The 24,623-nt window shown below is 45.5% G+C and overlaps 1 protein-coding gene across 3 annotated transcripts in view; it reads right to left on the bottom strand.

The window, feature by feature from the left end:
* The window catches only part of HACE1 (HECT domain and ankyrin repeat containing E3 ubiquitin protein ligase 1), an 838,224-nt gene that overhangs the window by 217,856 nt on the left and 595,745 nt on the right, over positions 1-24,623 (bottom strand). For all 3 annotated transcript variants that reach the window (XM_069606519.1, XM_069606520.1, XM_069606521.1), the window contains one exon: positions 9,981-10,079. In XM_069606519.1, the coding sequence (XP_069462620.1) occupies positions 9,981-10,079 (99 nt within the window). The remainder of the gene's footprint in view (positions 1-9,980; positions 10,080-24,623) is intronic.

The following is a 24,623-nucleotide window of genomic DNA, read 5'->3' as shown; positions in this document are numbered from 1 at the left end:
TTTATAGTTAGAGCGAAGAAACTGCATGAGGAACTGAAAAATAAAACCTCAGACTGTACTGACAATCACACAAGTTCCGACACAAGGAACAAGTACCAGGCCCATGATGCACCCATAAACTGGGCCAGTGACAGGCTGGTGGCTAATAAAGGCACTTAGAGGGCAGGAAAAGAATGCAAGAAGAGAAGGAGAGAATTGCAAAACCTCCACCTACCACATTGATGCAGATAAGGAAACCTGCTCCATTGACCAGAATGCCCGAGAGTCCCCCAGCAAGGAAAAGCCACACATACACGTTTAGAGATGTAGTTATAGCGAACTACAGGAAAACATTAAGGATCAAGAGGAGCCTGCATGAAGACAACATTGAACTGAAAGACTACTTAGACAGCACACAACATTTGGTACCAGCACATGAAAGAAATTGGAAGAAGGGAATCAGAAGGAGAATGCTTCGTTTGTGCACTCCTACCATACAGCATGGGGAAATCCAAGATCTTCGTGGCTGTAGAAATAGATGTCCCGACAGCACACTGTCTTTCACACATAGCAATGTGCAACACCAGAGGACAGTTCATGGGAAGGGATGCCTCACTGATATGGGCAACCGAGACAAATTACCCCGATGAAGATGATTATATACAGGACATTAAGAGAAGAAACAGAGCCCATACAAGGAATCATGTGATCAGGTACAAGAAGCATGGAGTTAAAGGTGCAGCAATCAGGTGGGAAGTGAACCCAAAGCTAAATGTTCAAGTAAAAACTCCAGAAGAGGCAAAAAATTGGAAGCACAGAGGCCAAATGCAGATTTGGGGAACAGTGCTTTCACCAAATGGATGGGAAGAAGGAATGGTGATCTGCCGAGCATGGATGGTCTTTGGAGCCTATAAGGAAGCAATGGAGAACTCACAGAGGTTGTGCAAACCTTTATGGCCTTTATGGCCGAAACTCACAAGATTACTGACATGGGTTGGAGACAGAGGAGGACCCCTGCAGATGGTGCCACTGGAAAGCCCAAAATTGTGCTTCAGATGGTGCCACTGGAAAGCCCAAAATTGTGCTTCAGGAACAATGGCACGAGGAAGATGGGAGAGAATCAGAACTGCGGACGAATCTTTGAAGCTCCAGGAATGACTCACGGAACCGCAGTAATTATGGATCAATACTGGGCGTGTGGATCCAAAGCATACATAAGACTGCCAAAAAACTGGGGAGTCATATGCACAATAGTGAACGTCCACGTTCCTGCCCTAGTGATCCCGAAAAGTGACCTAAATATTGACAATTTCCCAAAAGCAGATGCTCACCTGAGGAAAAGGAGATCTGTGGAGCTAGTATCCCGAAAGAAAAGAGAAAATTACTTTTCTGCCAAATCAGAAGAAGCAGTCTATGCAATCCCGTATGAGCACATGCTCTTCAACCTCACGTCATCTGTGTTCGCAATGATCATCATGCCAAGGTTCCAGGTTGGAGCAAATACTAAGTGGTTGCAAATCACCAGATGGGAATTACTGCAAACCATCAACTCGACAATAAAGGGATTCAACACAATCAAGGAAGAGTTAAGAGCAATCCGACTGATGACTCTACAGAACAGATATGTGCTTGACATGATCACAGCGATGGATGGAGGAGTTTGTGCAAAAATCAGAGAATCATGCACATTTATACCTTCCCATGATGAAGAAAATGGAACCTTGACAGAAGCCATAGAGATGCTAACGAAGCTACAGAACCAGATGATCGATGAAACTGACAAAGTTGATGACGACAGCTGGTTTGGAACACTTTTCTCATGCGTCCCACAATGGATGGCAGACATATTCAAGTTTCTGGGAGCCCTGCTATTGATGATACTGATTTTGTGTTATCAAGATGATCATCTCGCAATGCCAGAAAACTGCGAAAAAAGCCATTGGGATGAAGATCATGATCGATGTCAAACCAGGCTGGAAGCCGAGAGACCTGACTGATGAAGAAATAAGAGACTTTGTGAAGGCCAGCGAATTTGCGCCAGAAGGAACAAAGTTTGCATATCCCAGAAAACAAAGAAAGTGTGAAGGAAAATGTATCTATTGCAGCCCGAATGGACAGTGCCAGCTAATGACTTGGAACAAAGACGAACATGTAAAGACAGCAGGAAGTTTGAAAGGAGTAATACAAATTTGGACTTCAAAGAGACACTCCTTTGCACCATCATGTACAAACCCAGAAGATGAAGAAGAAATGAATACTGAAGAACCAAGCAAGGTGAATACAAAAGAGGAGGCAGAAGTGGTCAATGAACCGACCAGCACTCCAGCCACTCATTTTGAGACACCAGGAATATACTCGCCACGATATGTGACGTAAGTGTGTCCACTTAATGTACAGGAGGGCGCAGCAACCTCTGACGGGCCCATAGGATCAGAGCTCACCCTCGAGTACTTTAAGATGAGATAGCTGCGCCTTGAGGAGGATGGGGTGCAGGATTCTCTTACTCCAACACCAATCAATAAGGACAACTCAATGGTTTGGCAAAGGGAAGTCTGTTTAATGACAAGTACAAAAAACGGGGAAACATTAGGAAATCATCAGTGATGCGCTCGCCCGTCTCGCTTCAACTCCCCAAAATCTTCATTCAGACAGCAATAGTTATAGCAAAATTTTCATCATCGTTGACGTGTTACACTCGAAAGTTTGTCATGCAATTCTATTGGTTGGAAAAGGTAACTTAAGTATAGGTACTATAACTGTATATGGTAACGGGGTGTGAGGTCTACGCCCATCCCTCTACATCACTCGTGATAGACGTCACTACAAGTACAACGTCTCATTGGTTCTACTAGCTATATGACCCTAGATTATTTGGTCAATTGTGATTGGGTAGGTTACACTCCTAGACATAAATCTCCACTTTAATTAGCAGCATGCAGAATGGACACCCAGATGCGGTGTGCCCCAAGATTCACCCTGCTCTCTTCCATCACTCAGTACTTTGACACATAGCCCTAATAAGTTGGCTGAGGATGGCCTCGAAACTGTAGCTTCTTATCGGGAAAAGTTATGGCATCCTCTGGTTTTGGGTGACATAAGACGTTGGTACCTCTTCGCGCTTGGCTGGTCATGTGTCAGTACACTGTGAAGCTGCTTCATTTTCCATCTATTTGCGTATTTGATTCTCTCTTCGGCCTCACCATCTGCCTGGGCCTCCTTATCTCGACCTTCACGGGCAGGCTGCTATGCTCTTAAGTTTCGATTCTTCGGAGTTGCCGCTCTCCTCCCTTCCTTTAGTTGACCTCTAATTCCTAGGCATGAGCTGCTTCTTGTTAAGTTTCGATTCCGCTCTTTCGTCTGGCTTTGTGCTGGTATATGAATCCTGAAGCCACCTACTCGCCCTGATGAAGGCGGTTCATGTAGAACAAAATGTATCCCTCAGAAGCATTTCCAAATGGGATAATTCTTCCGCCGAAACGTGTACTATGTGCAAGGGGGCTGTATTGATCCATATGTCCGATTAGTACTTATTTAACAAACATCCTCAGGCCAGCAATTGTATTCCACAAGCTGACCTAGTTCCCCCTGTCACGTTGGCACCTGCAAGATGAGATGCTTCCTTGTATAGAAGCAACTCGAGGACCTAGATGGCTACAGGTCTAATAAACCTTCTCGACTCCTACATGTACTATACATGGAGCATGTTCTAAACCCAGAACCATTTGTGAATATTTTCCCCTTTGGGTCACACTTAAATACTCTCCATTCAGCAAGCACTAAAAGGCCTGAATGGGATTTCTTTCATGTACCTCATCAAGTTATTGTTGTCTAGATTATTGAAATTTGTCTCATACATATTGCGTTCAAATGTTTTTTTAATGTTCTTATGTACCTCACCAAGTTATTCGTTGTCTAGATTATTGAAATTTGTCTCATACATATTGTTTTCAAATGTTTTTTTGATGTTTTTTTGTTTTAATACAAACCTTTTATGTTCACAACCTTTGACACGTGTGAGTTTCCTTATTCAACCTTTCTTCTTTCTGGACAAACTTTTGGGTTACTAACTCAGGGATTTAATCCATTAGTACAACTATACCAGGCTCCTCGATTTCCATTTGTTCCATTTATTGACAAAAATTGGGTATGAACCTGGAAGGTAGCAGTTCTACTTCCTTTTGTTTTGGTATATGAATCCTGGCCTGTTTGGCCCCTACAATCCTGGGCTTAGTTCTGCTTTCATGTAAAGTGGACTGCACTTATATAATGTGCTTCATTGAGGTAGATATATGGGATACATTACTCACCGTAATCGTATTTCTGATGCTTGTACCTGCTTAGATTCACATGCTGTGCATAGGCCGACATCTAGTGGTAGCTGCGGAGTATTACAGTTTGTTTTTCGAAATTCGAAAATGGGCATCGACACAGGGCGTGCCAGTAATACTATCCCTAGTGTGACGTCCACTGTACCCATGATCCCTCACGCGTATAGCAAGCCATACTGTTTTCTTAGCTTCTTGCGTTACAAGCCTATGCACAGGCGTTAACTGATTGCATATTTTCATCTTGCTTTATTGTTGTTTCTTTATATTTTGACATGGTCTCTTCTTCTATGTCTGTGATATCTTTATCCATAGTGTTTCATCTTAGTGTGTTATCTTTTGGTTGTTGTTCGTTCAGCTGTACGTTTGTCCGGGCCCTCATGACATCACCATTCGCCTTCCATTAAGGCCCTTTGGGTCTCTTCTGGGACAGTCTGAAAGTAGTCTTCATGTCGTGTCAGCTGTTGGTACGGTTGTCTCAATGGGTACCGTGCTGCCCATGGTTATCTGGTTATAGGCACTTCAACAGGTATTGCTATTGTGATGGGCACTGGGCAGAGCTCTAGCGCTGCTCTTTGTTGGTTTATTTGCTCCTCATACATCACATTTCTTGGCGAGTATGTTCCTGGTATCTCAAAATGGGTGGCTGGAGTGCAGGCCATATCTGGGAACTACTCAAAATTTAAAAGCATTTAAAAATGTAAAAAAGGGATTGGGTCTGCATCCTTGTTAAAAATCGACTGGAAGGATCTCATAAAAACATTAGACCTCGATTACGGAATATACCCCAAAGTCAAAGTCAACTCCATCCTTGATGCAAATGGGTTCTTTAAGGTGGATGCGGATTGTGGTTTGAAGGATGGCATAATGGACTAGTGGCATTCTACGGTGCCCATGCTTCTCGGAGTACCTTCAGTTCCGTAGACTAACCCATTGGGGCAGTCTTATTGAGAACATCAAACATCTTTAATCTGAACTCTCCATGTGTTTGTCAAAGCAGACTTATATGGGAAACGTACCTGCTGAATGTCAGGCAAGGAATTCATGGATGAGGGGAACCTGGGGCACCTCTTCAAAATAGAAGATGAAGACGAATGATGAGATTCACTTCTCGTGTGCAATCTTTTACAGTGTTTTCTTTTACTGGGCCTTCTTCAGGGTTTCTAGACCATCTTGGAACTTCTACCTTTGTAGGATTTTCTTTCTGAAGGGTTGATGCTCTGAATTAGAAGCCGAGTGTTCAATGGGAAATTTTTAAGACCTTTCTTTTAAAGCCTCCAGGGTCATCCGGCAGAAGCCGGGTCAGCTTTTGGTGCCAGAAGGGGTGGATAATTGGGTATCAGCGGGAGGCTGGGGGCGCACTGGGCATCAGGTGAGAGCAAGGCCAGGGGCAGCTGCCACCCTTTTGCCCCCTGGCTACGCCACTGGGTCGCCAACTGACACAATCAACAACTTTGTGTTCGGTGCTAAGGCACCAAAGGCTGACAGGTGGGAATTTGAAAGCAACATTTTTGCTTTGCAGTCTTTGCAGTTCTTAAAACCTGAAGGTTTCGGGTCAACATTTTCATAAAACATAGATTTGCTACTGCTTCAAAAAAATTTTTTAAGGTGTGAACATGTTTTCTGTGAAGTGTCGGGAGCACCGGGAAAAAAAAGACCCTGCCGTCACATAGCACAGTGCAAGCTATACTGTCATCACGTCCCGTAGCGAGGAAGTAGCGTGTCGAGGGATCTGGATGCCGACATCGCACAGTGCCTCCTGCTGGCAAGCAATTTTCTGTGATCAGATGAAACTGGTAGAATATAGCTAAAATGAGGAATCTATGGTAGGATACAATTCATTACAAGAATCAGTATGAATATATGAAAATTCTCTGCCAGTTGTTTTTTTTCCATCAATTCTCCTTCAGAGTGAAGTGTGCTTATGTTGCATTCAAATTCCTTAGTTCACATGAGGAAAGGATTAAACCCGAAACTGTGGTATGCTTGGAGTTAAATGCGCTGTGAGAAGCGCTTAAAATATGCATGATCTTTAGTTTAACATTATGTATATTTTGTAATCGTAGGTAACACAAGGCAAACATTTGAATCAATAAAAGCAAAAAGAATAAATTATATCTTTGAACACTGGCTATTAGAGTGCTCTGGGTGTTAGATTGCCCACCTTTGCAAGGTTCAAGACACTCTGTCTGAGGAAAACGGGTCATGCACCTCAACACTTGCAAATGCAGTGCAAGCAACAACCCTTTAGTGAAAGTTCCCCACACACTAGCAATGACACAGTAAGCTGGAATTCCTGGCACAGCTCCCTAATACTAAGATTCTAGCATTTGTGGTTTCCTGTAGGAAACCGCTCGTCTGAGTGACAGTAACCTAAAGTCCTTACCATAGATTTCTCAAATGACTTCAACTTCAATGTCATCCCACACCTACATGAAGATTATTTTGAACTGATACATTTATATATCAGTGGGACATGCTAACTTGACTGTTATTTTGTATCCCAGTGTTTGTTGTTTTTCAGATGATTTATTTGTGATGTTATTGTTGTCTTGTATGTTTTGTGTAGCGCACTGAGGCCTATGACGAACTGAGAAAAGAATTGCATTCACCAAAACTAGAGACTTGCTTTGAGGCGCAGGCTGAGAAATATGCTGAATACACATCACTGTTAACTGCACAAGAGTTTTGGACATTAGTGGGACAATTTTGCTAGGGCCGCTCGAACCACCTCTTATTCTTATTGAAATTTGGGGCCTTAGTTAAAGAAGAAAAACAAAGAGATAAATGGGTGGGGGTGCGCCATAAGTATAGTGGATTTAACTTACTCAGGCTAATTACATTGCATAGTTTTTAGTTTTAGGGATAACATAGGATAGAAGAGGATTGGACGAAGCACAAACTTTATGTAGGAAATACTGACAAGCACCTGCATGTCATTTTTTAAGATGGGTAAACTTATCGTAGACATAGGTATAGTTTGAGTTTTCTCTTCTTTAATAAGGAACAAGTTACTTACCTATAACTATTGTTCTCCAGCATGGGTCTGGCATGGATTCACATGCTCATGAATATTCCCTGTCGTCAGGCCGGGAATCCTCGGTAAAGAAAAAATCAGTATCAGTTTCGTTTCTGATCTGTCTTTCTTAGTAGTAACCAATCACTGGTCTCTGGGTCATACTGCCCCCAGCCAATGACTGCCCTCTCCCTAAGCCCCGCCTCTGGCAGCCATCCTCAGATTTGGTAGCACGTAAAGAGGCAGTATGACCAAGTGAAGAGCCGCAGATGGGTAGGAGGGAGGGTTCGCATGTGAATCCATGCCAGACCCATGCTGGAGAACAACAGTTACAGGTAAGTAACTTGTTCCTTCTCCAGTATGGGGTCTGGCATGGATTCACATGCTCATGAATATAAGAATACATAGCAGTACACACATGCACAACCATGGGAGGTGGCAAAGGCTTAATATTAAGCATTACATCAAAACTCAACATTAAGCATTTCTTACATCCTCACCAGGCACAGCTTAAGCGAACAGGTTGCGCAGCACTGCTTAGCCGACCCTGGACTCCTCCCTGGAAACCCAGGCCAACGCAGTAGAATCTCGTGAAGGTGTGCGTCGACCTCCACATAGCAGCCCTGCAGATGTCCAGCAGGGGCACACCAGACAAGAACGCCGTGGTAGCAGCGACCGCTCTGGTCGAATGGGCTCTCGGACGGCCGGGCAACGGTCGGTTTGCCAACCGATGACAGTGCATGATGCAGCCGGAGAGCCATCTGGAAATGGAAGCCTTCAAAAGAGCCTTCCCTTGGTTCACAGGTCCAAAGTTCAGAAACATCTGTGATGTCCTCTGAAAACTCTTTGTTCGGTCCATGTAGAACTTCAGCGCTCTAGCTACATCCAGCAAGTGCAAAGTCCTCTCGGCCGGCAACAAAGGCGATGGGAAAAAGACTGGTAACACCAAGGGCTCGTTGAGATGGAAGTCCGACGGCACCTTGGGCATGAAGGAGGGGTGCGTCCTCAGCACTACCCTCGTATCGTGAAAGGTCAGGTATGGAGGCTTGCAGGATAGTGCCTGGATGTCTCCCAAGCGTCATGCGGAGGTGATGGCCACCAGGAATGCTGTTTTCCACGACAGAAACTTCAACGGGGCCGAATGCAATGGCTCGAATGGCAGACCCATGAGCCTGGTCAGCACCACGTTGAGCTCCCACGCGGGGGCTGGCGCCTTCACCGGTGGGAATGATCGAAACATTCCCTTCATAAATTCCTTAACCAGGTGATGAGACCACAGGGATGACCTTCCTGTAGTCCTGGTGTATCGGGAAATCGCTGCCAGGTGTATCTTGATTGAAGCATGAGATAGTTCAGCTTTGGCTAGCGACAGAAGGTACGGCAATACTTGAGGGGCCGTAATCCGCAGAGGGTTAATCTTCTGGCTTATATCTTCGTTCGGGCCTATAACTCGCCCCGGGGGCATTACCTGGGGCGGTATTGGCCCGCCACTTCGTGGCTTATTGCCACAATAATGTCTGTAATGCATTGCATCTACTTGTAGATTTACCTGTAGTGTATTGTATGAAATGTAATGTAAATGTAAAGTCTATATGATCCTGCTTACATCTGTATCCAAGTGAACCTTCTGTAACAGTGCCACGATGCCTCAGGGCAGCTGTGCACTTTATAAATTCAAATAAATAAATAAGTAGCTACCCACTAAAATTGCCTTATGTTGGTACCGACTCTGGCTCAAAGACAGGAAATTGGATTGTAGACCAGAAAGCAAATGCAGAAAAACTAAATCATTTGCTTCACAGAAAAACATAACACTGTTATAACTTTTGAAGAGCGGCTCACATCAGATTCAGAACAATATTTTTTGCTGTGCTAATTGATGGAATCTGTATAATAGAGAAAAAAAACGAATGGGAGATTTGATCGAAATTCGGCCATATGAAAATTTGGTACAGCTGAACGTTTTGATCAAGTCTCCCATTTGGTGCCATTACAGTGACCAAGGGGAAAGCGAGTTGCAGGGGTTTCCCCAGCACCCTTGTTCACTGTAATGGCTTTGATGGTTGCATGGGTGTCCCCCGCATCCCAAATAAAGTAAAAATAAAATGTTAAAAAAAGGAGGACCTTGTGGCGCCGGTTCCCGATCACAGGAAGTGAAGCGAACATGCGTTGCAGGGACACAGCGAGTCACCGGGCACACACCGAAGTGTGCCGCCGAAGTATAAATAAGGGGGTCGGTAGGAGCGGATTATCTGAAATGACTGCGGGATGAAAAAACGAAAGTTATTTTACAACACATTACTTTTGTTTTTTTTCTCCCTCGGTTATTTCTGATCAGATTTAATCATGGTAAACATTAAATGATCATAAAAAAATAAATGGAGGGTGATGGTAGAATAAAAGTGCAGGGTTGATTTGTGGGGGTAATGGCTGTGTGAAACTCCAACAGGAGGGTCCAGTTCACTGTTCGAAGTAAGCATAGCTGAATCTGGGAATGTGAAGCATCTGGGTGAATAAGCAGCTCATTAACCTTGTTTAAAACCATTAAATACATAAGTCTCACATTTTAAAACAATCTGCAAGTTAAATAAACTGAAATCAGCATAACAAAAATATTTCTGTCCATTTCCATTCCTCAGGTGAAAACAAGCAATTGTTACCTGAATTACTGGATCATCTCTTTCATAACCACTGGTGTATTCAGTGTTCCTCATCCAATCATTCACATCAATTTCCGGCATACCAGAGAGCAGTAGTTCCTTCAAAGGTAAAAAATAAGAGTGCAATCATTCACTTATGAAAATCAGACTTGTACATATTCTCAAATAAAAAAGAATAGATAGAAGCAGTTCTACAGCTTGATGCGCAATTGAAAGCCTTTTGCATGACTTGCTGGAGGCCACACATCGATTGTATAACTTAAGCAAGTACAGAACAGATATTCCTAATGCTCATTTTATTTATCTGTCTATATTGGCCTATTCAAAGTAAAACAAGACAAAATATGCCATTTATTTTCCCTTGTCTCCCACCTTCCTCTCTTCCTCGCGACAAACATATTTAACACATAGTGAGGCAAAATTTTGTTTCTTTTAGAACACTGTGATTTCTAGATTTCACTGTGAGAATTATATTTCGGTGACACGTCCACCCTAGTCTTTAACTCGACCTGCTAACCCCCGAAGTGGTGAAGACCAGTGTGTTAAAGGGCGGTGTTGGCGCTGGGGGTGCTCGTGCTGGTGGAGGTCGTCATATAACCCCCCACCCCCCGGCTGAGTTTCATTGAAACCGTGAAAACTGTGACCGGACTGCTGAGTGAAGCTGAAGGTGCTAAGGATCCTGGTGGCGTCCTGCGCCCTGCGTTCGGCTGCAGAGTAATGAGTGAGTAATGAAGGGCTTGGGGGGCTGATCTACTGATCTTCTTACTCTGTTGTTCTCGGTTAAACTTACCAACCTACTGAACCTATCAAACTAATAGTCTGTAGAACAATGGATTAATGATTTAGACTGGTGATCGATTTATAGATTGCTCTGAGGGCAAATAATGTTATGATTTGGGGATGATTTAGAGGCCATAGAGCGAAGGGGAGACAGTATGCCTGGTGAATTACCTCCAAGGCACAGGCATCGGATGTGGTAAGAACCCAATCCTGGACAAACCCGGAAATGCTGCCTCCCACAGGAGATGAGTGGTGGAAGTCTGACACACAGAGGCTTTGCACTCGAGGCTGGGGAGGGCACAGTGGAAGCTGATGTGCCTTCTCTTGGAGCAGTCTCCCGTTGTTTCAACGAAGTAAATTTCTTAAGGGTTAATAGGTAGAATGGGGGTTTGGGGGCTTGAGGTAAGGGTGGTAGTAAAGAGGGAAGAGGGAGTGGGGGGACCCCCAAATATAAATAAATATGTATAAAACATTTGGAGGTGAAGAGAATGCAACAAAGAAAATTACCACAAAGTAATTTACTTTGTTGTAATAATGAAGAACACTTGTAGAACCTCTGCACAGAGTACTAGCGGGACGGCGCTGCATCTGCTTGCTGTGGGAAGTTTGCCCTCTGCCTCTGTGGGAGTAGTAGGTGTAGCAGTCACCTTGGAGGACTGACATTTCTGGAGTGCCTCATTGGTTTTAGCCCCAAACAAGCTGTTGCCATCAAATGGCATGTCCAGGAAATTAGCTTTGACATCCGGGGTGAAATCTGAGGTCTTTAGCCAGGGAGTGCATACTCAACAACATCCCTTTGGCCACTGCACAAGTCATGCCATCGGCCATATCCAGGCCCGACTGAAGCCTTTGTTGAGACGTTTTCTTGACTATGGCTTCAAAGCCCTCTCTCATATCTCCTGTGAGGCCATGGCACAGGGGGCATTGATGGCTCTCAAACCCAGCCTGCCTGTACCAAAGAACTTTCTTCTCCACCCGTCAAGCCTCTTACTATATCTGTCATGAGGTAATGAAGGGAAAGGTGTTGTCTTCAGATGTGCAGGGGTGGCCTGGACCAATAGACTTTCAGGGTAGGCATGTGTAAATGGGAAAGATGGGTCGGAAGCGGCTGCCATGTGTTTATTTGCCACAGAGAAGCAAGGAGCTTGAGCCAGAAGACAGATGTCGGAACACAGAGCAGTGCCGCATAGAGACTGATCCTCGCCTGTAAGAGCCACAGCTGAGCTCGAAAATGTACCGGCATGTGCCCTTGTGGGGCCTCTGCCAGATCGTTTGAGAATGGTGGATCCTGATGGCGCCATTGGTGCGGAGGCCAAAGCAGTCTGTACCAGGGTCTTGGCGAAGACATCAAGCACCATGTGCCAAAAGGCCTATGTAATGAAGGCATGGTATCAAACAGTAAGACAGATACAAGTGATCACAGTTCAAGGGTGTTTATTGATCTTTAATCGGGTTTGAAAAATGCCTATCTAATCCTAAATCTAAAGAAGGGAGCAAGCTACGACCATCAACCAATAATAACGCAGTCCTAATAGAGTCTTGTCAAAATAGAAGGGCCTATACTAATAAACCTATTGCCAATCCATACTTCTAAATACAAATAGTGTGGGTAACAATGTTATGCAAAGGAAAATTGTTCAAGAAATGATATGTTGAGAATATTTGAGCCATTGGGTTCCCTTCCCCACGTTTTCAGCACGGGACAAGGCGGCACACTCAAACTTAGCACACATTCTAGCTTCTCTAGCATGAGGATGCAGTTCAAAACCTCAGCATCGGGGCCTTCTGTGCCATGGTCTCTTTGCCATTCAAAATCTTTTATTTCATCCTTTCTTTTATTGCATCCTTTCTTCTCAGGATTTCACATGTACAACTTCTCTTGTGATTTACTGTTCACCCCGGGTCCCCCCCTTTGCTAGGCGCAGACCCACTTTAACACAAAACCTTCAATTATTCTCCCTCCGCTGGGCTTGGACCAATTTATCTCATTTTCCAAATTTTCTATATTGTAACAAAATCGAAGACTTTTGACTGTGGGCAGGATTTTGCTTGACCCCTCGCAGGACCACTTCAATTCATAATTCTTTACAAGTCTGCAACTTTCACTTCTGCCACTTCTCAGTGGGATACCTTACAGAGACCTTCAACTTGAGCACACACACGGTGTCGGACCACTCTGTCAAAAGTATCATATCTTTTCCTTTCAAAGTTCAAACACTCATCAGCAGTACAACTTTATTTGGGTCTTTTCTCACACATGTTTTAAACATGTTCATTCCAGTGCTCGCCGGCTTCAACACAGACTGGTCTTGTATCAGTCTCCTCAACTCACCGGCTGTGTTGATTTCACTGATGCTACTTTGTTCTTGGAGCCAAGTACGGTACCACAGTGGCTCCTGCTTCTCCCCGATTTGATTAATGACACGGGACGGCCCCGCATAGCTACGACACACCATGCAGGATTCTTCAGCCTGGTTTCCTGGTCTTACACATTGTAATCTCGAGGGTTCTTGATAGTAATGGTTTCTTGTCGGAAAAGTCTAGGGAATTTCCTTCCTTGCGATCCCCTCCTGTTGTGCCATTTTTCTTCTCTCGTTCAGCTGCCGTCTCAAAACTGCGGTTAAGAGTGTGTGTTCATGCTCCGCCTTTTATCCCTTACGGGGAACTTTAATGGAAGTCAGGTGTGTGTGATGGTCAGTAATTGCCTGACCTTGCCTGACCAATGCATTGGGACATGTCAGGTACACTGCTCGGGTGTTAGTCTGTTTTCTCCCATAGTGGGCTGTCCATGTGAAAGTGTTTGTGTTGGAAAAGGGGTTTGGCGTAGGGTTCTTATGTATCCTATCTGGAAGGATGCGGTAGAAGTGTTACAGGGAAGGGGATACCACGTCTCACCATCTGGTGTTCCACTCCCCGAAGACCCCTTACCCAGGTGATCCTTCCATACTGGTCCACCCCAAGAACTGGTTCCAAAAGCGATGGCCGTGTCCTGGCTACCTGGATGACGGATCCCCCGGGACTAGTGGGTGAGACACCTTCTGGTTTGTCACATCAGCCATGTAAAAGGCGGTCGATATATGGAGTGGTCCCAGAAGTTATTTATGCCCTTTGTCAAGAATGTAAAGAGCATTGACAATAACCTGTGTGGTGGCTGTCTCAGCGCTGCATTTTAGTCAGAAGCCGAATTGCTAATGTTATATGGATGTTACGCATTGAGATCCTTTTGTGTAGTTTGAGTGTGACCGTTATTTCGATAATATTACCAATAATGTGTAGGTGCATGATGGGAAAGGAGTTAGCCAGATCGTCAGATGGAGTAAGGCTTCTTTATCAATGGGAGTTTCTAACTTGTCTTCAGAGCATCTGGGAAGATGCTTTGTGAGAGAGGTATCTTTTACCTTGCAAGCTTGGAGGGTATTGTTTTAGTAGTTAGTAGCTTTGGGGGCTGAATGAATGTTGGTCAGGTCTTACATGGGGATTGGTTTTGAAATTGGTCTTTCTTTGGTTGTTATATTGAGAGTTGTGTGGCATGTGTGATGGTTATTTGGGAGCTGTTTATGTGCAATCTGGTCTAACTATTTTGTCTATACAGTACTTGCAGATGGTGGTGCCCTTATTTATGCATTGAGCAATAGTTGAAAGATGGTTCATACAATGTTTAAGGGCATTGAAGAGAGCTCTGCTTCTTTTGGATGCCATGACAATGGTGGAATAACAGAAGCAGGCTTTGGCTGCAGAGATATTTTACCTGCGTTTTGGGCAGAGATATTTCAATATGGTGTGGCTTTTCTTAATGCTGTAATTTCTGCCAGATTTGTCCAGACTGTGAACGGCCCATATAGCTTTTGGCCAGTTCCTATGAACTCCAGGGGTCAGAAGGCATTGACCTGTTGCAGCTTTGCCAAGCATTGGTGTTGACTGTTTACATTCAAGTGAGTAAGAGTGCACTGGACAAGTCATTGCTAAGGGACCGTAGGTGTGGGACAGTGAGTTTTCCTTCTATATAATGTGGAGTATGTGAAGGATTGTTGTGCTATCTTGGCCAGTTGCACATCTGCAATGCTGTGTTTAAGTGGAATCAGTATTGCAGCATGCTCTGTTCAGTCCATGGACGGGAGAGGTAGGCAGTGCAGGTTAACAAGTTATGGTGTTTCCTTTATGTGGGTGGGGTTGGTAACCAGTATTTTATGTTCATGTTTTGTAGTTACTTGAAGAGTGCTTCTTTGTTTTTTTTTCTTGGTAGCTTGGGTACTGTAAGGAAACCATGGTATCAACAGTAAGATGACAAACACAAGTGATCACAGTTCAAGGGTGTTTAGTGACTTAAAAAAGAGTTTGAAAAATGCCTATCTAATCTTAAATCTACAGATGGGAGCAATCTACGACCATCAAATAATAATAACACAGTTCTAGTGGTGTCTTGTCAAAATAAAAGGCCCTATACTAAAAAAAAACATTGCCAATCCTTACCTCTGAATACAACAAAATGTGAAAGGGGTATGAAATGCAAAAAGGAACAGCATCCAAAATAATATGTCAGAATGGTAGAGCAATAAAGTTCCCTTCTCCACATTTTCAGCATGAGGTAAGGTAGAGTACTCAGGCTTTATAGCACAATCTGGCTTCTCTAAGCACGAGGAGACAGTCTCTAAGGCACGGAAGGACCTCCCAAGACAGTCTCTTAATAGCACAAATAGTCTCTCGCTCGAAGAATGTTTTCTTCAACCAAAATGATCTAACAACTTAAAGTTCTCTTCCATTCGCTTGTAGCACATATCGGGTGGATCATCCACCCCGGGGTCTCCCTCAGCCAGACTCGGACTCCATTCAATTTCAAAGACACCATAGGCCCCCCTCGTTTGGGCTCAGACCTTCCATTCACTGATCATAATGTCCTTTGACTTGAATAACTTCAATACAATATGTTTGTCACTTTTGCAGGCTCCCCTCGACCGAGCGCAAGCCTATCTTTCATTCTCTTGGGTATTTCTTGGGATCGAAGACTTTCGATTGTGCTAGGGATTTTCAAAAGTTCTATTTGCAGTATACCTTCCTGGCACAGATCTTTCGACTGGGCACACTGGTGCCGAACCACTCTGCTATCATGTTGAAAAGGGGGTCTTTCTTACTGTCTTCGACCAATGTTCCACTTTTATCTGGATCACCTCACTAGCGGTTTCACCAATCTTTCATCAGTGACACTCTTGCCGCTGGCAACCTTTGTTCAACACAGCTCGGCCTTGAACAAGTTATTTCAATTCACCGGCTATCTGGAGATACATCTCCCTCGCCATGCCACAGCCTCCCTCTAGCTCTGAATCGGCAACTTGGCTTCACGTTCTTCTCCGGTCTCTCAAGGCTTCTTTTTATGCACTCTGGCTTTCCGGGTCCTCTCTGTGTTCCCATCTTCTCCCCAAAAATTCTTAGGGTTCTCCCTCCGTCAGGTTCAGACCCTTCCTTAATGATTTACAAAAAGGTCTCCCTCAGCCGGGTTCGGACCCCTCTCAGTTTTCACAAAGAACCAGTTGTGGACTTCCTGTCCCAGAATGCATTGTGGTGTATTTTGCTCCCACTTCAGAGCTCCACAGAAAGGCATTCCATGGCTTTGGGAGCTGCAGGAGTTTCAATGGGAATGTATATTGAGGTCAGAGTCTCACCGCCTGCACCGCAGAGACCTGGGCTCGCCTGCTTGGCCCAGGGGGGCTCTCTGGCACCAGGAGACCTCAGCTGCCCCTGGTTTTTCCTCCTGAGCTAGAGTTCCCTCTCCACACTGCAGCCTCCCCGGTGTTCAAAGGTCCAGTGTCTGGGCGGTTTCCTACTCCTCCAGGTCTCCCAGGGTCTCTGCAGCTGACTTGGTCTTCCTCTAGCTTCTCGGCACCTTCTATCATACCGAGCTCGCTCAAAATGCTTCTTGTTGTTGTTGGGGTGACTCCAGAAACCAGGAGCCAATGATTTCCATCTAACTAGATGATGTTCGCCAAAATATGCAACAATCAGACAACCAACACCACTAGATCTCTTCCCACTTCCAAGTCTCCCACACAAACTGAAGAAGGAACGTACACCGTTTATCCTGCACCCCTCTTTTCCAACAAATCAGTTAACACCCGTTCAACCACCCCAATGCCACTCATCCGAACTCCGAGCAATTCCCTCTACACAATCCAACATATAATGAGTCACTGTCTCTGTCAACCACAAGCCTCACACGCCGCTGAGGCAACTCTACCCATCATACACTTCCACCCTGCCAACCCCGCATGACCCACTCTAAGGCGATTCAAAATAGTTTCCTCCCTTTGTACCAACTCTACACCCCTCCCAAACGCCCGAACCTACACCTCCCTGCACACTACATACAACTGCTGCCTCTTCAAACTCATATCCGACCGATCTTGCCACATATGCTTAATCCTGCTGTGCACCATCACCTGTACCTCAGCCACACTCCATGTGATTTCCACATCCACCTCCCCCCTCAGTGTGGCGCATCCCTGTCCACCAATCCGTTACACAAAACCCTCCAATGACTGGGGTCCCAAGCCAAATCCACCACAGTTCCCTCCTCAACACACTCCTCTAACCGCTGTCTGATAAGCATAACAATATCCCCCATCACAATTCCCCTTCTTGATAGCCAACAACACACTCATCGAATCCACAAACACCACCATCTTGGCCAATTGCTTCCCCATAATCCGAAGTACTGCCATATCAACAGCCATCAACTCTGCCGTGCAAACGGACACGTCATCCGACAAGCTAGCCACCCAAAACTCCTCATCCGCCTGAAAATAGCAGGCCATACCAACCCTGTCCCTCTCCGGATCCCTGGAGCCGTCCGTATACCTGAGTGCCAACTCCCCCCGCCCCCCAACATAATGCACCGTCAAACTCTTAATCACCCCCGATCATCATTCTTCTTGACCACCACCTTCGCCAAATCCAAACAGATAATTAGATCATGCTGCGTGCAAACAGGCACCACCACCCTTTCCACATCTTCCATCATACACAACTCCTCCACCCTCAATCGTTTCACCAACCTGTCTGCATGGAACCCAAAAGTAACCTCTTCCCTCTCCCAACTCCCACTTCTTCACAGGATGCCACCCACTGAGGGACTTCATCTCTACCAATACCTAGCACACAGCTCTTCCCTTTTCGAATCCAATGGCAACATCCCTGTCATCACTTGCAGAGCCTCCGTGGGGAAGGACCGAACCGTCACAGTCACAATCCTCATAGTCCTTGCCTGAACACCATCCAACACACCCAGCTGAGCCCGACTATAAATGCTCTGCAGCTGAACTCCAAACTCCAGCACACTCCTGACTGACCCCACATGCAATATCCTCATACTCCTATGCCCTCCACCCCACTCCTGACCTAACACCACCTTCAACAAATTAAGTCACCTTTTACACTTCGCCACCATCCTCTCCAATTGTAACTTGCAAGACAGGCGCTCATCCAAGAGCACACCAAGATACCGAAATTCGGACACCTGTACCAACACAGCCCTGCTCAACTAAAGTTCCAAACTGACACCACTATGTCGCCTGTTAAACAACATACACACCGTTTTGGAGGAGGACACCGTAAAACCCAAATTCTCACAACTCGCTTCCATTATTTCCAAGGCCTCCTGCAACCTTCCTTGAATCACTCCACCCTCCTTACCACTCATCCAAATCACTCCATCATTTGCATAAAATCCCACCTGACAACCACACTCCCGAACCTTCCCGATAAGGCCATCCACCGCCACAATAAACAAAATAGAGCTGACAACACTGCCCTGCGGAGTCCCATTTTCAATCAGAAACTCCTGGGACAGCACATCCCCCAACTTGTACCGAAACACCCTATTCCCCCGAAAATCCTTAATCCAAGAATACATCTTCCCCTTAACACCTTTCTCTCGCAGCACAAATAGCAACCCATTTCTCCACACCATATCGTATGCCTTCTCCTTATCAACAAAGATCGCCCCCACCATCTCCCAATAGGACAAGGCCTCCTCCACATCTGTCGCCAACACTACCACAGCATCGATCACTGATCTAAATTTACGGAACTCATGTTGAAACACAGCCGCTGCTCTGACTCCAAAAAGTGCACCCAACGGCCACACACCATTTTTTTCCCATCACCTTACACAAAACAGAAGTCAAAGCAATGGGCTGATAGCAACTACACCGCCAGCTTCCCCAATTTCAGAATCGTCGGGATGATAGCTCTCTTCCACCCCCTAGGCAATGTACCACTACCCCACACTACATTAAACAGCTGCAATACCTCCAGCAAACAAACATCCGGCAAATGCTGCAAATAAACATAACGCATCCCATACTCACCTGGACTAGAATCCCATCAAACCCTCAGCACAGCACGCAGCTCACTCAAAGTGAAGGACATATCCATACAGGGCATCTAATTGTCCACAGCATTCAGCACACAACAGCCACAAACTCGGACACCAGAGATTAATTTTCTGGGCTAGGTAAACCTGCGAAATACTTACATAGTGCCTCCGCTTTACAACCATCATCCACCATATCACATCCCATAACAGTAATCACCAGAATCAGAGATCCACCTCTCACCTGTCCAGACATCCGCTGAAACCTCGCCCACACCTTCAACAAACAAATGTCACAAGAGAGAGTACCACAAGAATTCCTCCAATACACCCGCTTATGATACCAGCGCCCTAGCCTTCTTATATGTAATAATATGTGCCACCGCTTTAGAACGCGTGACCTTCCGCCGCTTCCTCTCCCGATCCTGCACAGCCACTTGACAGTCCACCAAACGCCACAGGGCCTCAGGTTTCCGGAAGAGCATACCTCAAGTCGGGGCCAGATCTGCCACAACACTCCGAAAGATGCCTACCAGTGCCAAATCCAACTCACAGTAGTCGGCACCTCCACCCCCTGGGCAACACCCACCCCAACACACCCATCAACCTGCTACACCCCTCCCCAAACTTCACCCAATCCAAATTACATAAATGACAACCCCGTGGTGCAGGACTCATCGACTTCACCACCCTGACATCTACCTCTACAGATATTGACCCATGATCACTCCCCATCTCCCCATCCGTCCTCAGTTTACACACACACTTAGAGACCAAAGAAGCTGACACCTAGGTAAAATCCAGGCAAGACCCCATACCCGTATGAACATCAGTCCAAGTATACCACAGCGAGTTCAATAAAACAAGCGCACAATAATCTGCCAGCCCCTCAAGACTAGCCCCATTTCACATGACTATTCCACAGCGTATTGTGAAAATTAAAGTCACCACAAAAAACATATCTGCCGCTCTGCCCCAAGTCACGCTGCAATGCCCCCACATCAGGAAGCCTACACAGATTATAAAAATTCAAAATAACCAACGCGCGATCACCCACAAACAACCTTAGACCATGCATCTCCAAATCCCCACCAAACTCAATGACAGAACTTTGAATACCAGCCTTCACCAAAATGCAGACCCCTCCCCATGACCTGCCACTCTACCCTTCTTAAACAACACATACCCCGGAAAGCGGAAATGAACACCCTCTCTCAACCACGTCTCCTGAACACACACAATATCAACATCTCCCACCCTCAACAACTCCTTCTTCAACTCCTGCCCATTCGTCAACAGACTCCTCGCATTGCATTGCCACAACCTCAGACCCCTGAACTCTCACGGCAGAAGTCACCACCACCCATCACTCATCAACCGATGAACATCCTTATCTATGATATTTCCAATCTTCAAATACATTTTCACGTCCCACACCACCGCCTGCAACCTGTCCGATTTTCACTGACACTCAGCCATCATATTGATAGTTGCAATGATAAAACCAGCAAATTCGCCATTCTGATAGTGACACCTCGAACAATCGCCCCGCTCGTCCCCTGAGGGCTGAACCTCCACCACCTCCACCTGCTTCACCACCTCAACAGGACTACTCGTCACAACCACCCTCCCCGACGGCACCTTCTGAACCGCTGCAGCATAACTGATGTTATGGCTCACCTTCGTATTTACAACCTTCCAGGCACCCACCTGAGCAACACACACCCAAAAGGAAGCAACGTGATCACCATCACAATTACAGCACTTCCCGTACACACTGAGACACAATCTTTTATATCATGGGCACCACCACACTTACCACACCTCCTCACCTTCCTACAAGAGCGCACCACATGGCCATAATGCTGACACATAGCACAAAAGAGGGGCTGGAACATAAGGCATCACCATAAAGCACTGAAATCCCCAAAACACGTGCTCCGGCACCTCACACCCCCTAAACCAGAAAGCCACAGTCGTAGAAGTAACGCCCCCATCAGGGCCTTTCCTAGTCAACCGCCACACCTCCAAAACCTGCGACTCCTGCAAGGAACTCATAATATCCTTGTCATGCACACAGAGAGGTACCCTATAAATCACCCCTTAGACATAGGACCGCCCTGATCTGACACAGAAACAGCATACCTCCTAAAACAACCCAAATCCAGTGCCTTGTTCCTGGTCACCTCACCAACTCCTTTAACCAACAAACACCCTCCACTGATCACCTAGACAGACTGTACAGGTCAAATCCCTTTCTGAACCCACTCCGACACAACAAAAGGGCTAACTCCACCAAGATCCTGATCGGGCTTTGCCGACTTTATAACCACCTGCCAACCCAATTCCTCCATGGGCTCAACCCCAGACTCGCACCCACCCACACACACACTGCTGCCTGCCACCAGGACCCCCACTGCTTTCAAACCTCTGATCCACAGGGGATCTACTACGAAGCAGCGCCCCACTGTCCTCACCATCTGGCCCGCCCTTCTTTCCCCCACCATCAACAAGATCTCCCGGCAAACCATCCCCCAGAGACTGGCAACCACAACCCGCACCCAATTTCCCTTTCCCACCATCACGCTTGTAACTTTTCTTCCCACTTCTCCACCCTCCAGTCCTAAGGGACCTCTTGTCAGGCATACCACCACCAACCCCTGCAGACCCAAGGGTACCCTTGCTCCTCAAAGCATCACCTCGCACAGGAGCAGATCTTCTGCCATCCTGCACCCCCACCCCTGTACCACAGCCCGCAGCCGCCTTCTCTAGAGCATTCCCCTGCCCGCTCATATCGGCGGGCAAGGACACCTACCACACACTTACCGACAACCAACTGCCGTGTCACTTTCAACCTCCCCGGCGCCAAACACATGCAGCCCCTGCCAGCAGTAAATCACGGTGCCTCTTCAAAACAGCTACCACTCCCATAGCAACTAGTGGTAGTGGTCAGTTCCCATCCGAGAAACTGACCGTACACCCTAGTTAATGCCCTGTGGGATTAAATTATTTGCTGGGGATCACAATTTGGTTAAGCACCGTGCTACAAGCCCCTTTTTTTATGGCCGGTCTCCTGGTGACTATTGTCATACATCGCACAATCCCAACTAACAACATTTAAGCAGCACGGAAAGGGACCAAAATGACCAGCTGCAAAACTAACATATGCCCAGGTACTTGTGACCCCATAGCGAAAATCAAAAGCTGCACAGTAAGTGAACATATATTTTACGGTGAAATCTACAAATGTAGTTCAATAGACCTACTCCTTATTGTGCAAGACAAAATAGTATTAGACTTTTAAAATAAGTAATAAACACCAGAAAAATAACCTGAGAGGGGAAATGTTGTAATAAATATGCTGGCAAAGTTTAAAAGGTGCTCACCTTTTAGACCAAGCAATCTGTCATGAAATATTCCCTGGAAAACTAAATCTCAATAAGAAAGAAGTGCTTGTGGTCTTGTGAGTAAGCATCTGCACTGGGAACATGACAACCTGAGTAAAGTCCTGATAGTCAAATACTTGAGAAAGCTTGCCAACCACAAAAAAATGGGTTGCGTCCGCCCTCTGAAAAAGAGCTACACTGTCCACACACATGTCCTTTTCTGGTGCCCTGAAAAACAGCCACAATCAGGGGAAAATAACTGCACAAGTGTCCAGGACTGCAAACTCGCTTGCCACATTGTGGGCAAATACTCATGACTTACTTGCCCACTCATTTCCCGTCCTCACCCCCAGGTCTGGCTTTCAACATTACTCTGCTTAATAAAGCTAACTTGAAAAGTACACATACCATAGTTTCACTCAAATATATAAATCCTTATAGAACTATGTTAGGCACAACGTGTACAATTGTGGCATTATTCCCCCCATCTTGACTGAGACTACAACTACAAGAATGCAATTCAGCAAAAGGCAATACAAAATGGTCTCCGAGTGCAAAACTTTCAAGGTATAACAGTAGCATGGTTTAAAAATAAATAGTGTGGATGCCATGGGTTAAGATACATTTAAAACTAAGAAAACAAATGGCATTTGGGACTGTGGGCTGTCTCCTATCCAGGCAGTAACCGGGACCAACCCTGCTTAGTCTCAAAGCAAGGAAGGATCCTACCCCCTTAGGCCATGTTTCTCTAAGTGGTCTCGTAAGATGGACTCATTTATTAGACAACATGGCCTTAGGCTACTGACCCCTTTCTCACTTTGAAGCTAAGTAGGGTTTATCTCAGTTACTGCCGCAATGGGAAACCCACTGTTGCTTTAAAAATATCTATTTTTTTATTATTGACTGGGAGACAACAAATACCAGAATGCAATTGAGCAAAAGGCAAAAAATGGTCTCTCAGTGCAAAACTTTCAAGGACTGACAGTAGCACGGTTTAAAAAAAAAATGTGGTTGCCCATTCGGTCGCCCATCCATGCATTAACTGGGAATGCCCCCCTAAAATTGGATCCGAGCACTGCCCTGTACTTGCCTATGCTGACGATCTCGTTATAATGGATCATACATTTAGCGGGTTACACAGGTCGGCTATCGCATTGTGGGACTATGCAGAGTCTAATGGCCTTATCAACCAAGAAAAGACACAACTGATGGTATTCTCAGGAAGGAGGCTTGTCCGACCAAAATGAATCATTCAAGATCACAAAATAAAATACACTCCAATTTATAAATGTCTGGGAGTGGAAATCTATGCTACCGGGGATTATATCTCCTGTATTAAATCACGCACAACTTAAGCTGCGCAAGTAACAGTCTTGATCCATCGATTCTCAACCAAGAACTGTGGCTATACAATAAGAGGTGTTTGTCAACTATAAACGCAGATCCTTGCTCCCATTGTGGTCTCTGGTTTAGACGCGTTGCTATCCATTGATTTGAAATGGCTCCAATTGGTTGAGGGAAAATTCTGGAGGAGAATACTGGGCCTCCCACAATGCATACCCATGGCCATAATCGGGCTCGAATTAGGTCTCGCATCTCTAAACTCGATTGTGATGAAAAGAAGAGCCGAGATGCATCGCAAGATGTGCAAAAACCCGGTGAACTCTCTTATGGCCTCCATCTATCAAGGACTTTCTAAGGAGTCATGTAATTACCCCTTAAAAGCGAAAGTGGAATCCTTCTATAAGGCTATATGTTGGATTCCCAGATGGAGTGGAATCAGCGACTCTATGCAAATTGCCTTGTCCAAACGGTTGATCTCTGGGACTGGCTGGAAAACTATGAGCACTTGAACACACTCAAAAAATACCAGTTTGTACATTATATGTCATATTCATTCAAGAACACCCAGAACTATCTGAATCTGTGCTCTTCCAGTAGACTCAGACGTTTTCTTCTTCTACCGGTTCTCGCCAACAAAGGATGTTATAACCAATTGACCCCAGGAGATAGATTCTGCTGTGTGTGTAAAAACACTCAAAATCACCGAAACAGCTAAACACTTATTGTAAGGCGTGCCCATTAATGCTAAAAGCATACAGTTTGCACTAT

This window comes from Ambystoma mexicanum, chromosome 4p (assembly GCF_040938575.1).
Source record: "Ambystoma mexicanum isolate Mex_15411 chromosome 4p, UKY_AmexF1_1, whole genome shotgun sequence".
Classification (NCBI taxonomy): domain Eukaryota; kingdom Metazoa; phylum Chordata; class Amphibia; order Caudata; family Ambystomatidae; genus Ambystoma; species Ambystoma mexicanum.
The sequence above is the reverse complement of the archived record's forward strand: the minus strand, read 5'-3'. Positions and strand labels throughout refer to the sequence as shown.